General features: G+C 35.9%; 1 protein-coding gene across 1 annotated transcript in view; it reads left to right on the top strand.

The window, feature by feature from the left end:
- The window catches only part of LOC141333441 (conserved oligomeric Golgi complex subunit 5-like), a 104,885-nt gene that overhangs the window by 26,536 nt on the left and 59,867 nt on the right, over nt 1-18,482 (top strand). The window contains exon 7 of the mRNA XM_073838457.1: nt 6,732-6,862. Coding sequence (XP_073694558.1) covers nt 6,732-6,862 — 131 coding nt within the window. The remainder of the gene's footprint in view (nt 1-6,731; nt 6,863-18,482) is intronic.

Genomic DNA, 18,482 nt, shown 5'->3' with positions numbered 1-18,482 from the left:
AAAAACATTAAAAATCTTACTGCTTAAAGGTACATTTTTCTGAGGTAAATGTAACGTTACGTGACATTGTTTATAAGCTGTTATATTGACAACTTTGCATGGTTGATTAAGCGATTATATGAGACAGGATATGGATTTTGGTATGTTGTACTCTTTCTTTTAACATACCTTTTAAAGGTTTATTCGTGTTTATTTCGTGCTGAAACTGGTATTAAAGTGGAGGAGATGTTCATGCGCACCTCGTGCTTCCGCAATCTGTCACGCCATATCAAACAGCTATTAAAAGTCGGCATTTATTGTTTGAATACTATAATAAAATGGACAGAATTTGAAAACTGAGACTTTGTTATATATCAAAAGTAACAAAGCTTATTGCAATTTATTGGATGCGAGAAGTGCTACAATGTTCCATTCATTAACTGACTAATCAATTCTTGGCATTTACGAATCAATATTGTTTCATATCGTTTAAAAAAAAAAAAAAATTACCCACCTATTATTTTGCATTTGAAACACAATATTGTGTAAAAACATGAGAGTTTAAGCAAGTATGAGCAGTAGATTACATACACAGCAGAGTGCTATCCCTTTTATGAAGAATGCATCACATGCATGCTATATTTAATTAAACCTCTGCCTTTTGCAGTTTAATTATCGCAAAAGGCCCCACTGCAATTTTGATTAATTTGATTGCACAGCCCTACTAGCATGGCATTACAAATCTAGCCCAAGTTACAAAATCATCATGTCACGTTATATCCGTGCAACCATTTGTCCTCTAAAAACGGCATGCAACAGTTTCAGCACTTGTTATTAAAGTGCAAATGATAGCATGCTAATTGAAAGTCCTCCTTCAGTATTGTGGTTTTCTTCTAGGACAATGCAATCATTGTTGCACTCTCGAAGGGTGAAGTAGGTGAGGGTGAAAATGAGGTGAAATTAAATTGCGCCTCAACACAAGGTTTTTTTTGGCAGGGATCGTTGATTTTATTCTGGCTTTGGGCCTACCTGTACAAACAAGAGCCAAAGATTCCCCCTCCGCGTTCCTGTGTAGAAGCCACCTGTTTCCTACAGCTTTCGATCTCTCCAAATTTTGAACCACAACCTCAAGGTCGCGTCTTAGCATCTGGGTGCTACAGCATGGAGCCATTTCCACTGCGAGATATCTGACCTCTTCTAATGAGACAGCATTGGGTTCTTTATGATATCTCTGTTAGCAGTCAGCGAGTCGAGTCACAGAGTCGTCAGCTGGTGTGTGTGCCCTCAGAAGGCGCTAATGAGTGGATCTATGTAGTGACATTGTTCTGCTTGGTGCCACTGTATCCGTATCAGTCAGCATCTCTGACTCATAGGCTGTCTGTTCAGAGGCCTGTTCAGGATGGCACCCTGTGTTTAGAGACGCTGTTTCTTTCCCTCTCAATTACTTGCAAGAATCTTCCACTCTTTAAAGTTCACAGTGTGGCATAAAAACTAATGGTGCTGCGTTTGATCGGCTACAGATTACTATCGGCCGATAATCCCTTTGATCGGCAATCTCTAAAAAGACCGATCTCATAAAGTTGATGACGCACCTGCCGTGAGAGGTTTGGCACGACTTGCAGCGGCACTGTCTCAGTCTCTGTGCGGCGCAGGTAAAACAATTATAATGCTGAAGGTGAGGTACAATTCATAATTCTTAGTTAAAGAACTTATAAAGGCATTCAAAAACCTTATGTGAGATGCAATTTCACAAACAGCACAAGTGAATGATGGCCATCTCTTTCTCTTTCAAAGTGCTCAAATGACTTCCAATCACCACATCGCAGCTGCACAGTTGACACTGGGATTGTTACTTGCACAATAGAGGCAGTGTCGCATCGTCGCTAAAGTTTACAAATTGCATTTCTTTTTTAATTATTTCAAGTGTTTAACCATTCGGAGCTCACATGCTCTCCTGGAGACTATAAAGTCAAAGTCAAAAGTCAAAGTCAAAGTCAACTTTATTGTCAATTCTGCTATATGTACCGGACATACAGAGAGTTGAAATTGCGTTACTCTCAGACCCTAGGTGCATACACGTAACATTAAATACCAAAGGTAGGAATTTAAAAATACAAATAAATACAATTATACATATAATATATTAAAAAAAAAACTAAAACGATATACAAGTAAGGGCACATGGCACAGTGCAAACCGGACAGAGTAGTGCAAATGCAAAAAGAATAAGGTGCAAAAGGAGCTTATAAGTGTAATAAAGTGACAGTTATAGCAGACAAGTCTTTAGAGGTAGTCTGTGTGTAGTAAGAGGTAGTTAGCAGAGCACCAAACTACACAAGTGACTGTGTGTGTGTGTGTGTGTGTGTGTGTGTGTGTGTGTGTGTGTGTGTGTGTGTGTGTGTGTGTGTGTGTGTGTGTGTGTGTGTGTGTGTGTGTGTGTGTGTGTGTGTGTGTGTGTGTGTGTGTGTGTGTGTGTGTGTGTGTGTGTGTGTGTGTGTGTGTGTGTGTGTGTGTGTGTGTGTGTCACAGTTCATAGTTCATGAAGTTTGTGAGGCAGAAGGGAGTGGGGGCAGAGCCGGTAAAGAGTTAAGCTTCCTGACAGCCTGATGGGTGAAGCTGTCCTTCAGTCTGCTGGTCCTGGCCTGGAGACTCCGCAGTCTCCTCCCTGATGGCAGCAGGCTGAAGAAGCTTTGCATAGGGTGGGATGGATCTGCTGCTATGCAGAGGGCTTTTTTTGGTGAGACGGGTGCTATAGATGTCCTGGAGAGAGGGACACCAATGATCCTCTCAGCTGCTCTGACTATGCGTTGGAGAGTTTTTTGGCAGGACGCATTGCAGGCTCCAAACCACACAGTGATGCAGCTCGTCAGGATGCTCTCGATGGTTCCTCGGTAGAATGTGCACATGATGGGGGCTGGTGCTTTTGCTCTTCTCAGTTTGCGGAGGAAGTAGAGACGCTGCTGTGATTTCTTAGCCAGTGCAGTGGTGTTGTTTGTCCAGGAGAGATCCTCAGTGATGTGCACACCCAGGAACTTGGTGCTGCTCACTCTCTCCACAGACGCACCATTGATGGTCAGAGGAGCATGCTGAGTGTTCGCTCTCCTGAAGTCAACAAAGCGCGCACACCAGAGGTTGCTTTATGCTTCCTTCATGTGCTATCGTAATTATGGTAAATACCAAAATCCGACATCGAAATTGCACATGAACACCCACTCACGTTGTAATTTCCACTGGAAAGCTCAAAATTTTTTATGATAACCGAGCTGCCGAGATGGAATAAACTTTGACCTTTCAACATGGCGGACAGCAACGAAACTATACTGAATGGTAAGCATTGCATGATGTTAAAAGTTCTCTGCTGTTTAGTTGGTTAGTTAGTAGCCCCCATAATGCTGTGGCATAAATAATTTTAATAACGTCGCTATTTAAACGTATTGTTGTCTTTAAAAATACCATTAAGAGAAGATGCTAGCTCGTCTTGGCTTGCTTTCAGTAGGGTGCTGTGCGGTACAGTGTTCTGAAGGAGGCAATTTTCTCATGTTATTTTATTAGCAGATGCATTAGGGAGTTTATAACCGTTTTACCCAAGTAGCATGTGAGGACAAATTCCGAGTCCGCCATGTTTCTCTTCGCTATGACAACAAAAGCACCTGAACACGACACACTGGTAATTTCCACTTCACAAGTGGAAAGCATCATCTTTCCCATAACACATGAAGGCAGCATTAGACTTCCACATTGTCCGTTATTTTAATTTTCATATTTTAATTATAATAACACATTTAATTGCCTTTATTTTTGTTCACATTTTCATTTTTAATCATGAACCTACAGGACAAGCATACTGTATAGGCTTATGCATATTATTTATGAAGAGAACAGATGAACAGAGACTGCGTCAATTTTTATGTTCAACACCACACCTGAAGGACACTTAAACAAACGAAAAACAATCGATTTCTCGATTTTAATAGATTCTTATTTTTATGAATCAATATCTATTCTTAAATCTCAATCGATCTTTTGGTCTATGCTGTTTTCAGTTTATGAATGAGCAGTAGTGCTCCTATCCAATAAATCACAAAAAGCTTAAGCTCTGTGCTTTGTTGCTTTCAACATGAAAAAATCTCAGATTTCAAATTGTGTCCATTTCATTAGGAAATTCAAGCAATAAATACCGTTTTGGCGCTCTTTAATGTGGCATGATAGATCGCTGTAGTTTAAACTGGGTACTCGCATGTGCATAGTAAATGCATAGCAAAAGATTTGTTGTGACAGTTTCATTTTTGTTCTGGATCCAGTGCTCTGCTGCCACCAGTTACAATTTACTATAGATCACCTGCAGTGTAATCTGTCAAAATGACAGACGGCGTTCAGATTTTTGTTCTAGGAGGGGTGCGTCTGCAGCAGTGCAGAGATAGTCTTAAATAGTATTAATATGATAGCGCATTGACACGAAAATGTCATAATTACACCATAAATGCATATAACTAAAATCTACTGTCTTTCACAGTCAATGCATATAGGTTTTGGCTAGGTTTAAAGGAAAAGAGCATTTTTAGATAAACAAGGCAAAAATATATGGCACTCGTGGAGGTGGGAAAACTGTTCATTATTAACAACAGGATTGCTTGTAATAAATATTTAATGCAAAAGTAAAGGCAGTAGAACTGACTAATTTATAATGTTTGTGATAACATAAGCAGTTTAAATGTTTTGCCATTTGCTTGGGCAACCTAATATATAAATCTAGAAGTAAATGCAAAAGTAAAAAGCATTGAATAATGTGTTCCTTATATTTATTGTGTTTAAACTTGTATATGAAAGATTACTGTGAAAAAATGAATCACAAATGTTGAAAAAGCATTTTCAATAACCATATTTGGATTTGAAATCAAAGTAATGGGTAATAATGGATGCGTTTGTGGAAACCAGGCTTGTGTTGTGTGTAAGCTATTGTGCAATAACTGCACAATTCGAAAAAATAAAAAATGCACTGCATGATCAAACATTTAGGTGAGATCCTTAAATGTCTAAAATTCACCCCTCAAATTAAAAAATCCTGCTTGGAGTTTCACTATAAAGCATTCTACATGATAAAAATAAGGCTTTAAAAAGATCAGTATCGGAGATCGGTGATCGGATCGGCAGATAATGCTTACTGCGATCGGCCTCAAGAGTACCCCTTATTAAAACATGTATTTATTAGAGATGTGTACAGCTACACAGTCTTCTCTTGAAAGTTCACAAATTCAGTTTTCTCATGCATGCTCTTCTTGCATGAACAATTTGTATTTATTAGAAATACTTTTAACATTTTTTGTGGCAGGTGTTTTCTGAGAGGACAGGTGTTGTCAAATCAATGACTACCTGAATGAGCGCACCTTTGTGATTAACAGCTGGTCTCCCAGTTGAAATATTTTCAGGTGTAACTGAGACGTTCAGCCTCCTCCTAGGAGCTGCTGCCCTACTTGCCAATGCATTAATTCCAAGGGCATGCTGCCGTCTAAATAAACGCTTTGCTCTTTTCGATGAGTTTAATCAGCCCTAAGTAGGAAGCTGCCAACACAAGCATTGTTCGAGTACTTTCTGAAGCAGTTTTTGATGTGTTTCACACTGAAAACCTAAATCAAGCATAATTTTCACAGCCCGCTGCGACGGTGGGTCGAGTGGCTTCCAGACCCCCTGCTTAGTGCAGACAATTGCGAAGAAGATGGTTTCATGCTAACGGCTCAAACGGGCTCCTAGGGTTGTGCAAACACACTCGTCCTCCGTACGACACGTTATCTGTCACATAAACATATGACTGTTTGTGAAAAAAAAATCCAAAGTCAGAGTTGGAAACGGCTTGGAAAAAAATTATTTTGCCAAAACATTTGTATGTATGCAAATTGTATAATATCCAAGCCACATATTTTTTGCAATTGTGCAGTTAATTTTCTTATATTTTTAGATCGATTTAATTAGAAGGGTTATATTGGCCTGTTAAGATTTGGCTTGCATCTAGTTTGTAAATATATATTTTTTGCTATTTTATTACATTTTTTGCAGAGGTAAATCCATAACAATTAATTTTTTAACAATATTTCAAGTGTGATTTATTCATTATACTGATTTCAAAGTTAAGGATTTATTAATTTAAATATACATCAAACCGAAAACTGTCATAACATCTTAGCTGATAATTCAGTATACTTTATTTTATGGTAGCAACCACATTACATTACAGAATTTTAACTTGCATACTAAAACACTACTAAAACATACTAAAATACAAAAAAGTCAAAGTCACTGTAATAAAATTAGCAGTTTTTCTATAAAGTTAAAATCTCGGCCCATTTTTTTTTTTACATAATTTTTCATAATTTACAAAGGAAATGTAAAATAAATATATATTTTTAACTTTTTAAAAGAATCAAAAAGATACTTATTTTTTTATTTATTATTTCAATATTTTTTTTTTAAGTTGAAATGTAGGAGTTAGGTTTCAGGACAGCCTTTCCAATTGAAAGTACCCAATAAATGATGATTTTATTGATATTAAGCTTACTAATATTATAAATATTATTGTGGGTTTCAATAGATAATAGAATGATTCTAAAAAAAAATCTAAGATTTGAATACTTAAATGCTTTTTAAATGTTTTTTGGGTTGTGGAACAGCACCAATATTGTAGAATGACAGAAAAGAACAACAAATTTTCAACAAAAGCTTAAAATCTAACAAAAAATGTTTTGTTCCATCTCTTGCAGACTACCTGTCCCAAGGTGTTGATCTATCAGGTATTGACGTCATAGAAAATGACCTGCTGTTCATCAGTCGAGCTCGACTGGAGGTGGAGAACCAAGCCAAACGCTTACTGGAACAGGGCATGGAAATTCAGGTAAAAATACAACAACGCCGGGGAGAAACAAAGCACAAACAGTTGCAGTACTTGACAGCATTTTGAAAAAGCTCTCAGTGTAGTCAGCTACTTGGTGACTTGCATCTGATTTTAGTTCAGGGGTAGACTAACTGCTTTAATTTATGAGGTGTTTGTCACTTGGCAGGCTGCAATTTCAAAATTCTCCAACACCACATCCAGGAACTGTTATTATTATTATCAAGTACAAGCATTGCTGAAAATGCCCAATTTGCATTGTTGAGTTGTCGTCCAGCGTTTCAAAACACGCATGTTCATGAGGTTGCACTTAAAATTTAATTGATAAAGCCATGTCTGACCTAAAACTTCAAGTGGATGAAACCTGTGCCAGTATTCTCTCTCTCTATCCATCTCTCCCTCAGCATGTTTCTCTTTCACACGACGCTCTCACACACAGCAGATGGGCCGCACTGGCCTTTTCTCCCCTGTCTACAGACACACATGCATCACACTGAACTGTCCAGTCACATTTCAGAAATTCAGCTGCCACATGGAGCCGTCTCAGTGGCTGGAAGATGCAGAATATGTCTGTTTTTCAATAGATGAACGTTTTTAAATGCCTTCACAAATAGTCTACAAGATATGTTGCATATGCAAACTCGCAATTCTACATTTTTTTACTCAGAATTGTAAGATATAAACTCACAACTGCAAGTAATAAAGTCAGAATTCCGAGATATAAACTGGAAGATGCAGAATAGTTCTGTTTTTCAATAGATGCTCATTTTAAAATGCCTCCACGAATAATCTACAAGATATGTTGCATATACAAACTTGCAATTCTGACTTGTTTTCTTAGAATTGTGAGATATAAATTCTGAGAAATAAAGTCAGAATTCCGAGATATAAACTCGCAATTCTGAAAAATAAAGTTGTAATTGCATGATATAAATTAGCAATTCTGAAAAATTGCCACAATTGCATGATATAAACTCGCAATTCTGAGAAATAGTGGCAATTGCATGATATAAACTTGCAATTCTGAGAAGTAAAGTAACAATTGCATGATATAAACTTGCAATTCTGAGAAGTCAAGTAACAATTGCATGATATAAACTTGTAATTCTGAGAAATAAAGTCACAATTGCATGAAATAAACTTGCAATTCTGAGAAATAAAGTCGCAATTGCATGAAATAAACTTGTAATTCCGAGAAATAAAGTCACTATTGCATGATATGAACTTGCAATTCTGAGAAATAAAGTCGCAATTGCATGAAATAAACTTGTAATTCCGAGAAATAAAGTCACTATTGCATGATATGAACTTGCAATTCTGAGAAATAAAGTCGCAATTGCATGAAATAAACTTGCAATTCTGAGAAATAAAGTCACTATTGCATGATATAAACTTGTAATTCCGAGAAATAAAGTCACTATTGCATGATATGAACTTGCAATTCTGAGAAATAAAGTCACAATTGCATGATATAAACTTGCAATTCTGAGAAATAAAGTTGCAATTGCATGAAATAAACGTGTAATTCTGAGAAATAACGTCGCAAATGCATGATATAGACTTGCAATTCTGAGAAATAGTCACAATTGCATGAAATAAATAAACTTGCAATTCTGAGAAATAAAGTCACTATTGCATGATATAAACTTGCAATTCTGAGAAATCAAGTCAGAATTACATGATATAGAAAAAAGTCAGAATTGCATGTTTATATGACGCAATTCTGAAAAAAAAATTGCAAACTCACAATTGTGAGGAAAAGTCAGAATTGTGAGATAAAAAGCCACAATTACTTTTTTAATTCAGTCGCAGAAAAAGGCTTCCATACAATTCAGCTGTCATTGCGCCTCTAATTTTGTTTTCCTTTTGATTGACAGTTTGATTTTTCTGCACAGTTTATGGTGCAAATCAATGCATAGCTCCAGTTGGAGATGACAAGACTGACTATAAGGTCAAAAATTGATTGCTTTATGCATCTCTCATGGGCCATCAGGTGTCTTTGAAAGCATTGCCGTTCAGGGACTATGGGTGAAATTGTGGGGATGAACAGCCCATAGCTGACCTGGTCCAGTCAGGTTTTCTTTGCTCCTGCATCTTTAATGGTTTCCATTGCTTGCTGCTTGCTAAAATAAGCCTCCCAATGCCTGCAGGCTGTTTTTTTTTTTTTTTTCACAAGTTGATTGTGTGATGGTCAGTCTGTCATTCACTTGATGTCTCAAGGTTATTGGCTGCGGACACCGAAATGGCATTGACCACTGTGTGATCTCTTTAAGTTTAAATATTGCGCAATGGATGTTTCTGGTTACAGTGGCTGTCTTTGAAAACCTAGTGCACTAGGTAGACCACATTTTTGGGAAAGAGAAAGAGAGTAATAATGGTTTGTTTAATGTCTCAGTTAAATATGTTTTTCTCCAATTTAAGCTAAGCTTTTTGCCTAGAAATCTAGTTATAAAATGTTCTTTTTCAAAGACCAGAAATGCTTTTTATCTCTCGTTCACTTCAATTAAGTGTGAACGGCTCAGTTCTCTATCCCATGCATCTCTAACAAATTCTTTCTCTGCTGTCTTCCTACAACACATTCTTGCCCTATTAGCATCTCATTATAAAACCAAGCGATGCAAGAGCCCCCTGACCTCTGTTCATGCATTTGTTGTTCTGGATCTTATCATGTAGTTCACTCCACTCCTCCACGGCCAGTCCTGCATCAGTATATTTAGAATTGTGTGGGTTACATAAGCCGCTATTCCTGAGCTCATGTGGAGAGATCTGGTCCTCTTCATTTCACTCTTTTAGATGAAACAAAAAAAGAGGAATTTTCAATTTAAATATTGAATTTTAATCTAATCTTTTAGAGAATTAGCTCATTCCAGAATTTAAGTTTCCTGATAATTTACTAACCCTTATGTCATCCAAGATGTTCATGTCTTTCTTCAGTCGAAAAGAAATTTAGGTTTTTGAGGAAAACATTCCAGGATTTTTCACCATAAAGAGGACTTCAATGGGGATCAGCCAGTTGAAGGTCCAAACTGCAGTTTTAATGCAGCTTCAAAGAGCTCTACACAATCCCAGCCAAGGAGTATTGGTCTTATCTAGCGAAACAATCTGTCATTTTCTAAAAGTAAAATTAAAATGTATATATTTTTAAATCACAAATGCTCATGTTGCACTAGCTCGTCCCGTTGGACAGGTCACAGTTGGCGTAGGCATAAGTACCAACCCAGTGTTTACAAAGGGAATGTGCAAAAAAAGTCAAGATTTGACTTAATTCCATACTTAAATTTTACTTAAAAAAATGTGCATACAAAAAAAGTAAATTTACTTGTTTTTTCAGTGTAGTACTTGTAGCAAGGGTTATTCTAAATTATATAATAAATAAAAAGAAAATAGAAAAAGAAAAAGCAAGCTAGTGTTAAAAGCCTTAAAATAGATGGATAAATAGAATACAAAAAGTATACTACTTTTTTAAGAAAACAGAGTCTAAGTCTAAAAGGGCAAGTTTTTTTAATAAAGAACAGAGTGTGCTAGAGTTAGAAGGTCAAATAAAGATGGATTTTTAGCCCATTCTTGAAGATGACAATTTTTTTAAGATGATTACGTAATGCGTGAAGTTGCGGACGTGCATCGCAGAGCTAGTGCAAGACGGCCATTTGTGGTTAAAAAGTATATGCTCTTGTTTTTTGTTTTTTTAAATGTGACCCTGGACCACAAAACCAGTCTTAAGTCGCTGGGGTATATTTGTAGCAATAGCCAAAAATACATTGCATGGGTCAAAATTATTGATTTTTCTTTTATGTCAAAAATCATTAGGAAATTAAGTAAAGATCATGTTCCATTAAGATTTTTTGTAAAATTCCTAATGTAAACCTATCAAAATGTAATTTTTGATTAGTAATATGCATTGTTAAGAACTAAATTTGGACAACTTTAAAGGTGATTTTCTCAGTATTTTGATTTTTTTGCACCCTTATATTCCAGATTTTCAAATAGATGTATCTCGGCCAAATATTGTCCTATCCTAACAAACTATACATCAATAGAAAGCTTATTTATTGAGCTTTCATATGCTGTATATATCTCAGTTTTGTAAAATTTAACCTTATGACTGGTTTTGTGGTCCAGGGTCACAAATGACCTTGGGCTGGGATCATGTAGAGCCCTTTAAAGCTGCATTGAAACTGCGATTTCTACCGTTTGCCACCATTGAAGTTCACTATAATGGAGAAAAATCCTGGAATGTTTGCCTTAAAAACCTTAATTTCTTTGCAACTAAAGAAAGATAGACATATCTTGGGGTGAGCAAATTATGATCTATCTATTTTTAGGCCTCTAACACTAGCTTGCTTTTTCTGTTTTTAATTATTTTTATTTATTGTATAAATTAAAATAACCCTTGCTACGAGTACTACACTGAAAATACAAGTAAATGTACGTTTTTGAACTAACATTTAAGTAAAATTTACGTGTGGAATTAAGTAAAATCTTGACTTTTTTTGCACATTCCCTTTGGAAACACTGGGTTGGTACTTACGCCTACATCAACCATGACCTTTCCAACATGAGGAGGTAGTGCAACATGAGCATTTGTGTTTTTTTTTTTTTTTTTTTAGAAAATGGCGCTAGATAAGACCAATATTCCTTGGCTGGGATCGTGTAGAGCCCTTTGAAGCTGCATTGAAATTGCAATTTCTACCCGTCTACTATAATGAAGAAAAATCCTGGAATGTTTCCTTAAAAACCTTTCCTTAAATTTATTTGCAACTAAAGAAAGAAAGACATATCTTGGATGACATGGGGGTAAGCAAATTATCAGGAAATTTTCATTTCGTAGTGAACAAATCCTTTAATGTCTTTTAATGGAATTGTTCTGGTTTTAATGCATGTTTAGCCGTATCGACCGCATCCGTAACATCTCATCCCTCAGTTTGTTAGTGTTTCCAGTTAAGCACTTGCAGTGGTAAATTTATGGAGATAGATATTTGTGTTGCACAGTTTTGATGAAATGAAACGAAACAAAAAGCAAAATCCTAATCTAATGAATTTCTTTGAAGTCTTATCAGTTTGGACGGATTTATCAGTTCTTAATTGCTTTTTGGTGCATAGTGACAGTGCTTAGTAAATTTTCCTCCTCTGAATTTCATTAAAAATGTACAGAGGAGTGGTACTTTATATCAGTGCATTTCTGTTTCGAAAGCATCAGCTGCCATATTGTCAGAAGGGCACTTGAAAGGAGAGTGCGTTTGAAGGTCAGAATTAGACGTTGACGAGCAGTGAGGCAGAAAAAAAAAGTGTAGCCTGTATCTGCACATTAATTTCGGATGGGGTGAGAGAAGAGGAGGTCTGTTCAATTTTTTATCTACCTTGTTTCAAGTCTGTTTTTATTTCTCTGCTCATACATTTATATCAGCTGCTTAAGAGGGGTGTTTTCACGCAGAAGGTCGTGAGAGGTGACACTCTCGGGGGGATGGGGGAGAAATCATGTTTTTCTTTCCACTTTCTTTTTTGGGTGTGGATGAGGGGATGAGGTTTTGGAAGTGGATTCTCATTACCGCAGTGAAGGTTTTCGCTTGCTCAGCAAACATTTGTTGGAGGTCACCGAGGTGTGTGTGTGGTCCGAGATGGAGATGCATGCTAGGGTCTCAAAGGGCTCAAAATTCACAAGTGTGTCCGCAGACACACATATACAAATGACTACTCTCGCCTTGGCTCCTGTCTTCCTGACCCAGAAAAGCAAGAGTACTCACGGGGCCAGTGTCCTGTTTCACATGCTCGTAGGGGAATGGACATTAATGCATGCCTTCTCGCTTACGGAAGAGAAAAATTGACAATCTCTCCATCCTCAATACAGTGACCCTAAATGTCAGTGCATTCGATTGCAAATGAAGTGTTGCTTCTTTGAAAGTAAAACACTTTTCAAGCAAAGTGTCTCACAAACATAAGTTTGTCCAGTTTTTGGAATAATGAAAAAAAATCACTAAAAATTAACAAGAGTTGATTAAAAGACACTGAGCAAAAATATATGTTTTATCAGATGCAATCACATTTATCTGAATAACACACTACCAGTCAAACGTTTTTGAACAGTAAGGTTTTTAATGTTTTTTAAAAGTCTCTTACGCTCACCAAGTCTGCATTTATTTGATCCAAAATACGGCAAAAGCAGAAATATTGTGAACAATTTTTACTATTTAAAATAACTGCTTGTTTATTTGAATATTTTAAAATATGCAATTTATTCCTGTGTCACATTATCCTTTAAAAATCATTCTAATATGCTGATTTGCTCTTCAAGAAACATTTTTTTATATTATTATTATTATTATTATTATTATTATCAATATTTAAAACTGTTGAGTACATTTTTGGAATTCTTTAAATGGAAAGATTCAAAGATCTGCATTTATCTGAAATAAAAAGCTTTTGTAACATTACTATCATTACTATCATTCAAAAGCTTGGAGTCAGTTTAATGTATTTCATTCTTTGGGGAAAAAATTATAGAGATTAATACTTTTATTTAGCAAGGATGCTTTAAATTGATCAAACGTGATGATAAAGACATTTATAATGTTATAAAATACTTCTATTCCAGATAGATGCTCTTCTTCTGAACTTTCTATTCATCAAAGAAGCCTGAAAAATTCTGCTCAGCTGTTATTCAACAACAATAATAATAATAATAATAAATCAGAATATTATAATGATTTCTGAAGGATCATGTGACTGGAGAAATTCTGCTAAAAATTCTGCTTTGAAATCGCAGGAATAAATAACATTTGATAAAATATTCAAATAGAAAAAAATCCGAAAGACTGTTTAGGTAGTCATACAGGGAGTAACCCCTCATTGTATCTGTTACAAGGAACTGTGCCTATAAAAATAATGTTTTTTCAGTGGCATCAATGGTTCTGTGAAGGATTTTTTAACATCCACAGAATCTTTCAATTCCACACAAGCTTCTTTATGCTTCCTTGGATTATTAAAAATTTTCTTCACACTCAAAAAAAAAAAAAAAATTCTTTTAGGTACTGTTCGCTGAAAGGTTCTTTGGAGAACCCAAAATGGTTCTTCTATAGCAGGGGTCTTCAACTAAAACGGCTCGAGGTCCAGTAAGAGTTTCTGCAGTATATTTTAGCTTAAATTCTAGACATTTAAATACCTTTTTAAAGACCTGAACAAAAAATAAATAAATAAATAAATAATTAAAATGACTGTAAAAAGCATGATTTACAATTCAGATGCAGGTTTCACAAAACAAAAAAGATTTCTTAAATTATAAACTTCACATTCCAGCCTTCAAGAGTCAAAAGTATCAATTCGTATATTATTTTACACAATTATTGTCAATCAAGTATTATATTAATTAACATATACATATTTTACTGCCTTAATTGTTTAAATTTGTTTAACACATGATCTTGTCGATCCATCAGTTCACATTTACAACTCTGTGTTTGCTGCCTAAAACTAGGACTGATTTTCACATTGGTCTTTTTGACAACAGAAGATTGATATGAGCTGATTGAAAATGGCAGATCATTCTCTTCCAGCAGGAGGCGTATCAGAATGGTATCAAAAGCAGCGCCGCAGCTGACTTTGAAACGTGCAGCGCTCATATTTATTCAATGGATAGCCTTATAAAGTTTCATCACAATTCTTTCCTTTTAGTCCCCACATTTACGACAACCTGAAATCATAATTAAGACTTTCTTAACCCCTAATAATACTGCAGCCATCAATGAAAATGAATTATTTTAAACACAGACTTTCAAAAACAACCCTTAGCCTACACAAAATACGTTCTTTTTATTTTTTCCCCACTGTGTTCGGTGCACAAGAGAAATATTAGGGAAGTAAATTAATATCAGCATATTAAGTATATTCGTCTGTCATTGTCTCTGAGAGAATGTGCACGTCAGTTACTGGAAGCGCTGTTTTTACTTTCACTTTAACATATTGCGCAGTTGAATAACAGTGAAAGCAACATCTGTCTGTACGCAATGCGCCGATCTCTGCTCTCATGACTGCACGGAAGATTGCACCCAAACGCTGACCCTGGTGTGCTTAATATAAATTTATTTATTAGAAATTAGCGTTTGGCATTTTTTTTATTTAAATATGTCAAAAGCTTTCACGGTCCACATGGACGCATCTTGCGGTCCGCAGTCCGCCAGTTGACGACCCCGGTTCTATAGCATCATTCTTATAGAACGTCCTTATTTTTAGAGTGTACGACTAAATTGCTTATGCATTTGTGAGATATTAAAAGCTACACTGCAAAAAACGCTTTTCTTACTTTTACTTTTCTTACTTTTTTCTGTTTGAAATAAGATTTTTTTTGCTTCCCCCATTGGCAGATAATTTTGCTTGTTCTAAGCAAAAACTCACTTAAATTTGACTAGTTTTTTCTGAAAACAAGAACACAATTTTTACTTAATGTATTCTTTTTGATTTAAGAAAATGTAGATGTTTTGGCTTGAAACAAGACAAAAAAACTAAGTAAGGAAAGCAGTGTAGTCTTTAGTTTGACCGCTGACCAGCAAGTTTTTAGAAAATCATGTGACCACATTCATGCATGATCAAAAACCATCATAAACCTCGGAAAGAACTGACCAGCTGCAGACATAACTAGTGAAATCACAGGAGTGTGGTTTCTCCATATAATAGATTAGGCACAGCCTGCACTGGAAGAGCGTTGATGGTACAATCAATGACAGGAGGGAACGAATGAGTCTGGGTTTTAACTGAGTCACCACTGCTTTGACAGACAGATGCGCCTCTTGCCCCACCATGAGTGACTGTGTATTACATAAACAGTCTCTGCAGAACATTGATCATGCACCCTTTAAACCGTACGTCACCTTTGTCCATTTCAAGAGGTCAGGAGTGCGCGTGATGGTTGTCTCGCATAGATTTTTGTTCTGTTGGTAGATATACAGTAATCCACATTGCCACAATCAATTGTGTCACATCATTACTCATTTTACCAAGTTAGTCCTGTTTCCCTGAATATTTGTCAGGATTTACATTCATTTTATTTTTGATTTTCATATGCATACTTAAGGTGAGACACTGCAGGTGAATAGGGTAAAAAAAAATAATAGTTATCACCTTACTTACCCAGTTAATTGATTACATTGATAATCGCAAACATTTTTTGTATTACAAAGTTAGGTATTAGGTAAGGCATTATTTAATTAAATCTAATTTGCATGCATTTCTAGTACAAAAATCAAACTGGATGAAGTCAGTTTCAACATTTTTGTATTAGAGTCAAAAGTTTTTACAGAGGGGATTTTGGGTATATCATTTTGACACACCATAATTCAGAAAAAACTTAGAACTGACAGGAAACATTATATTTTTTACCACTTTTTGGGGAATAAAATGTATAAAATAAAGCAAACTATATATGAACAAATCCCTCTGTAAAAGCCTTCAGGTTATAGACAGGAATAAAAATGTCAAGTTTGGTGTGTGTAAGTGCTACTGAAGTGGAGATGTATAGCTCAGTGTATGAGAAAAAAATAATTTTGAGAAAACGGCCTTAAAAATTTATATTGTAGTTGCATTCTATTGACACAAATAGATAAAGTGCTATAAAAGAAACACTTAACAGTGTCTCTTTTTTTTTTCCACTAATCTGAAAAAACACTTTATGAAAAACCAAAAAGCCCAAAATCGCAAACTTGATGGGTGCATGCAAAAACAGCGTCTCCCCTTAAAATAAATGTTTTGTATTGGCATCTATGGTTCCATTTAAAACCTATTAAATTTTACAGTGTAAATGTTCTTTTAGACTATTAAATGTTTATTTAAGAACCTTTCATTGAAAGATTCTTTAGAGAATTCAATATAGAAGTGGTGAAACCTCAATTTTTTAAAGGTGTATCTAAGGTTGGGTTTTGGATTGAAAGGATTTTCCATTCTATGCATTTATCCATTCTGTCTGATCTGTTTATTTGATGGCTCAGTGTATGAGATTTATGGCTCGTGTATGAGAAAAAACGAATTTTGAGAAAACGGCCTTAAAGGAGAACTCCGGTGTGATATTGACCTAAAGTGTATTGAATCATGATACCGAGTGTGAACGTACCTTGCATATTTCATCTCGGTTTGTGTCCAGCTGTCCGAAATCTGGGGTCAGTTAGCCGATGCTCACAACAGCTTGTCAATGAAAGTCAATCGGGCATCGAAGGAGCCATGTAAATAAATCACTGTTTTACGCCATTTACGAGGCACAAAGTAGCTCCACACTTCATCGGTAGACTTCCTAGGGCCCTGACATTTAAAACGAGACATTGAGAACTCAGAAAAAGCACCGGTAGTTTATTTACAAGAAGATTTATACAGACATCTTCCACCAGGAACAGAGCAGTCGCCGCCATCTTAAATGTAGTCACGATAAATCGAGTGTGGAGCACCAATGAATTTATCAGGTTATCAACGTATCAGGTTGTAGTTTCCTTCGTGCTCGACACTCGACTTATCGTGACTACATTTAAGATGGCGGCGACTGCTCTGTTCCTGGTGGAAGATGTCTGTATAAATCTTCTTGTAAATAAACTACCGGTGCTTTTTCTGAGTTCTCAATGTCTCGTTTTAAATGTCAGGGCCCTAGGAAGTCTACCGATGAAGTGTGGAGCTACTTTGTGCCTCGTAAATGGCGTAAAACAGTGATTTATTTACATGGCTCCTTCGATGCCCGATTGACTTTCATTGACAAGCTGTTGTGAGCATCGGCTAACTAACCCCAGATTTCGGACAGCTGGACACAAACCGAGATGAAATATGCAAGGTACGTTCACACTCGGTATCATGATTCAATACACTTTAGGTCAATATCACACCGAAGTTCTCCTTTAAAAATATGTATTGTAGTAGAAATCTATCGACACAAATAGATAAAGTGCTATAAAAGAAACACTTAACAGTGTCTTTTGGGTGTTTTCTAACCACTAGTCTGAAAAAAGCACTTTATGAAAAACCAAAAAGCCCAAAATCTCAAACCTGATAGGTGCATGCAACAGTGTTTTTGCCTGCAGTGTCTCCCCTTAAAAATAAATGTTTTCTATTGGCATCTATGGTTCCATTAAGAACCTTGTAAATTTTATAGTTTAAAATTGTTATTTTAGATTATTAATGTTTATTGAACAACCTTTCATTGAAAGGTGAATTGGAGAATCCAAAATGGATCTTTCATTGTTGTGAAACCTTACTTTTAAGATTGAGTTTGGTATTAAAAGGATTTTCCTTTCTCTGCATTTGTCCATTCTGTCTGATCTGTTTAGTTTTGTCCATTGTCATTGTGGAATGTGATTTTTGTCATCCGCAGCCTAATAAACCCATGTACCTGCGGCATGTAATGGAATTTTCTCTCACTCGCTGCTGAAAAGACGCAACAAAAATATGTTATCCGCCTTGGGCCAAACAAATACTGACAAGAATGTTAAGTGAAATCGATTTGATGCTTCTTTTCTTTTTCCGCTATACCACACAGCAATTTTACTTTATTCTATGTAAATAAATGCCTTTCGGTCATGCCTGATTATTTATAGACGATCTCCTGCAATTGCTAATGCGCAAGATTTGATAACAGCATTTTTTTTATTCTTCCTTCAGGGCT

The sequence above is a fragment of the Garra rufa genome, chromosome 4 (genome assembly GCF_049309525.1).
Source record: "Garra rufa chromosome 4, GarRuf1.0, whole genome shotgun sequence".
Taxonomy (NCBI): domain Eukaryota; kingdom Metazoa; phylum Chordata; class Actinopteri; order Cypriniformes; family Cyprinidae; genus Garra; species Garra rufa.
Note: the sequence above shows the minus strand (reverse complement) of the source record. Positions and strands in the feature narration are given on the sequence as shown.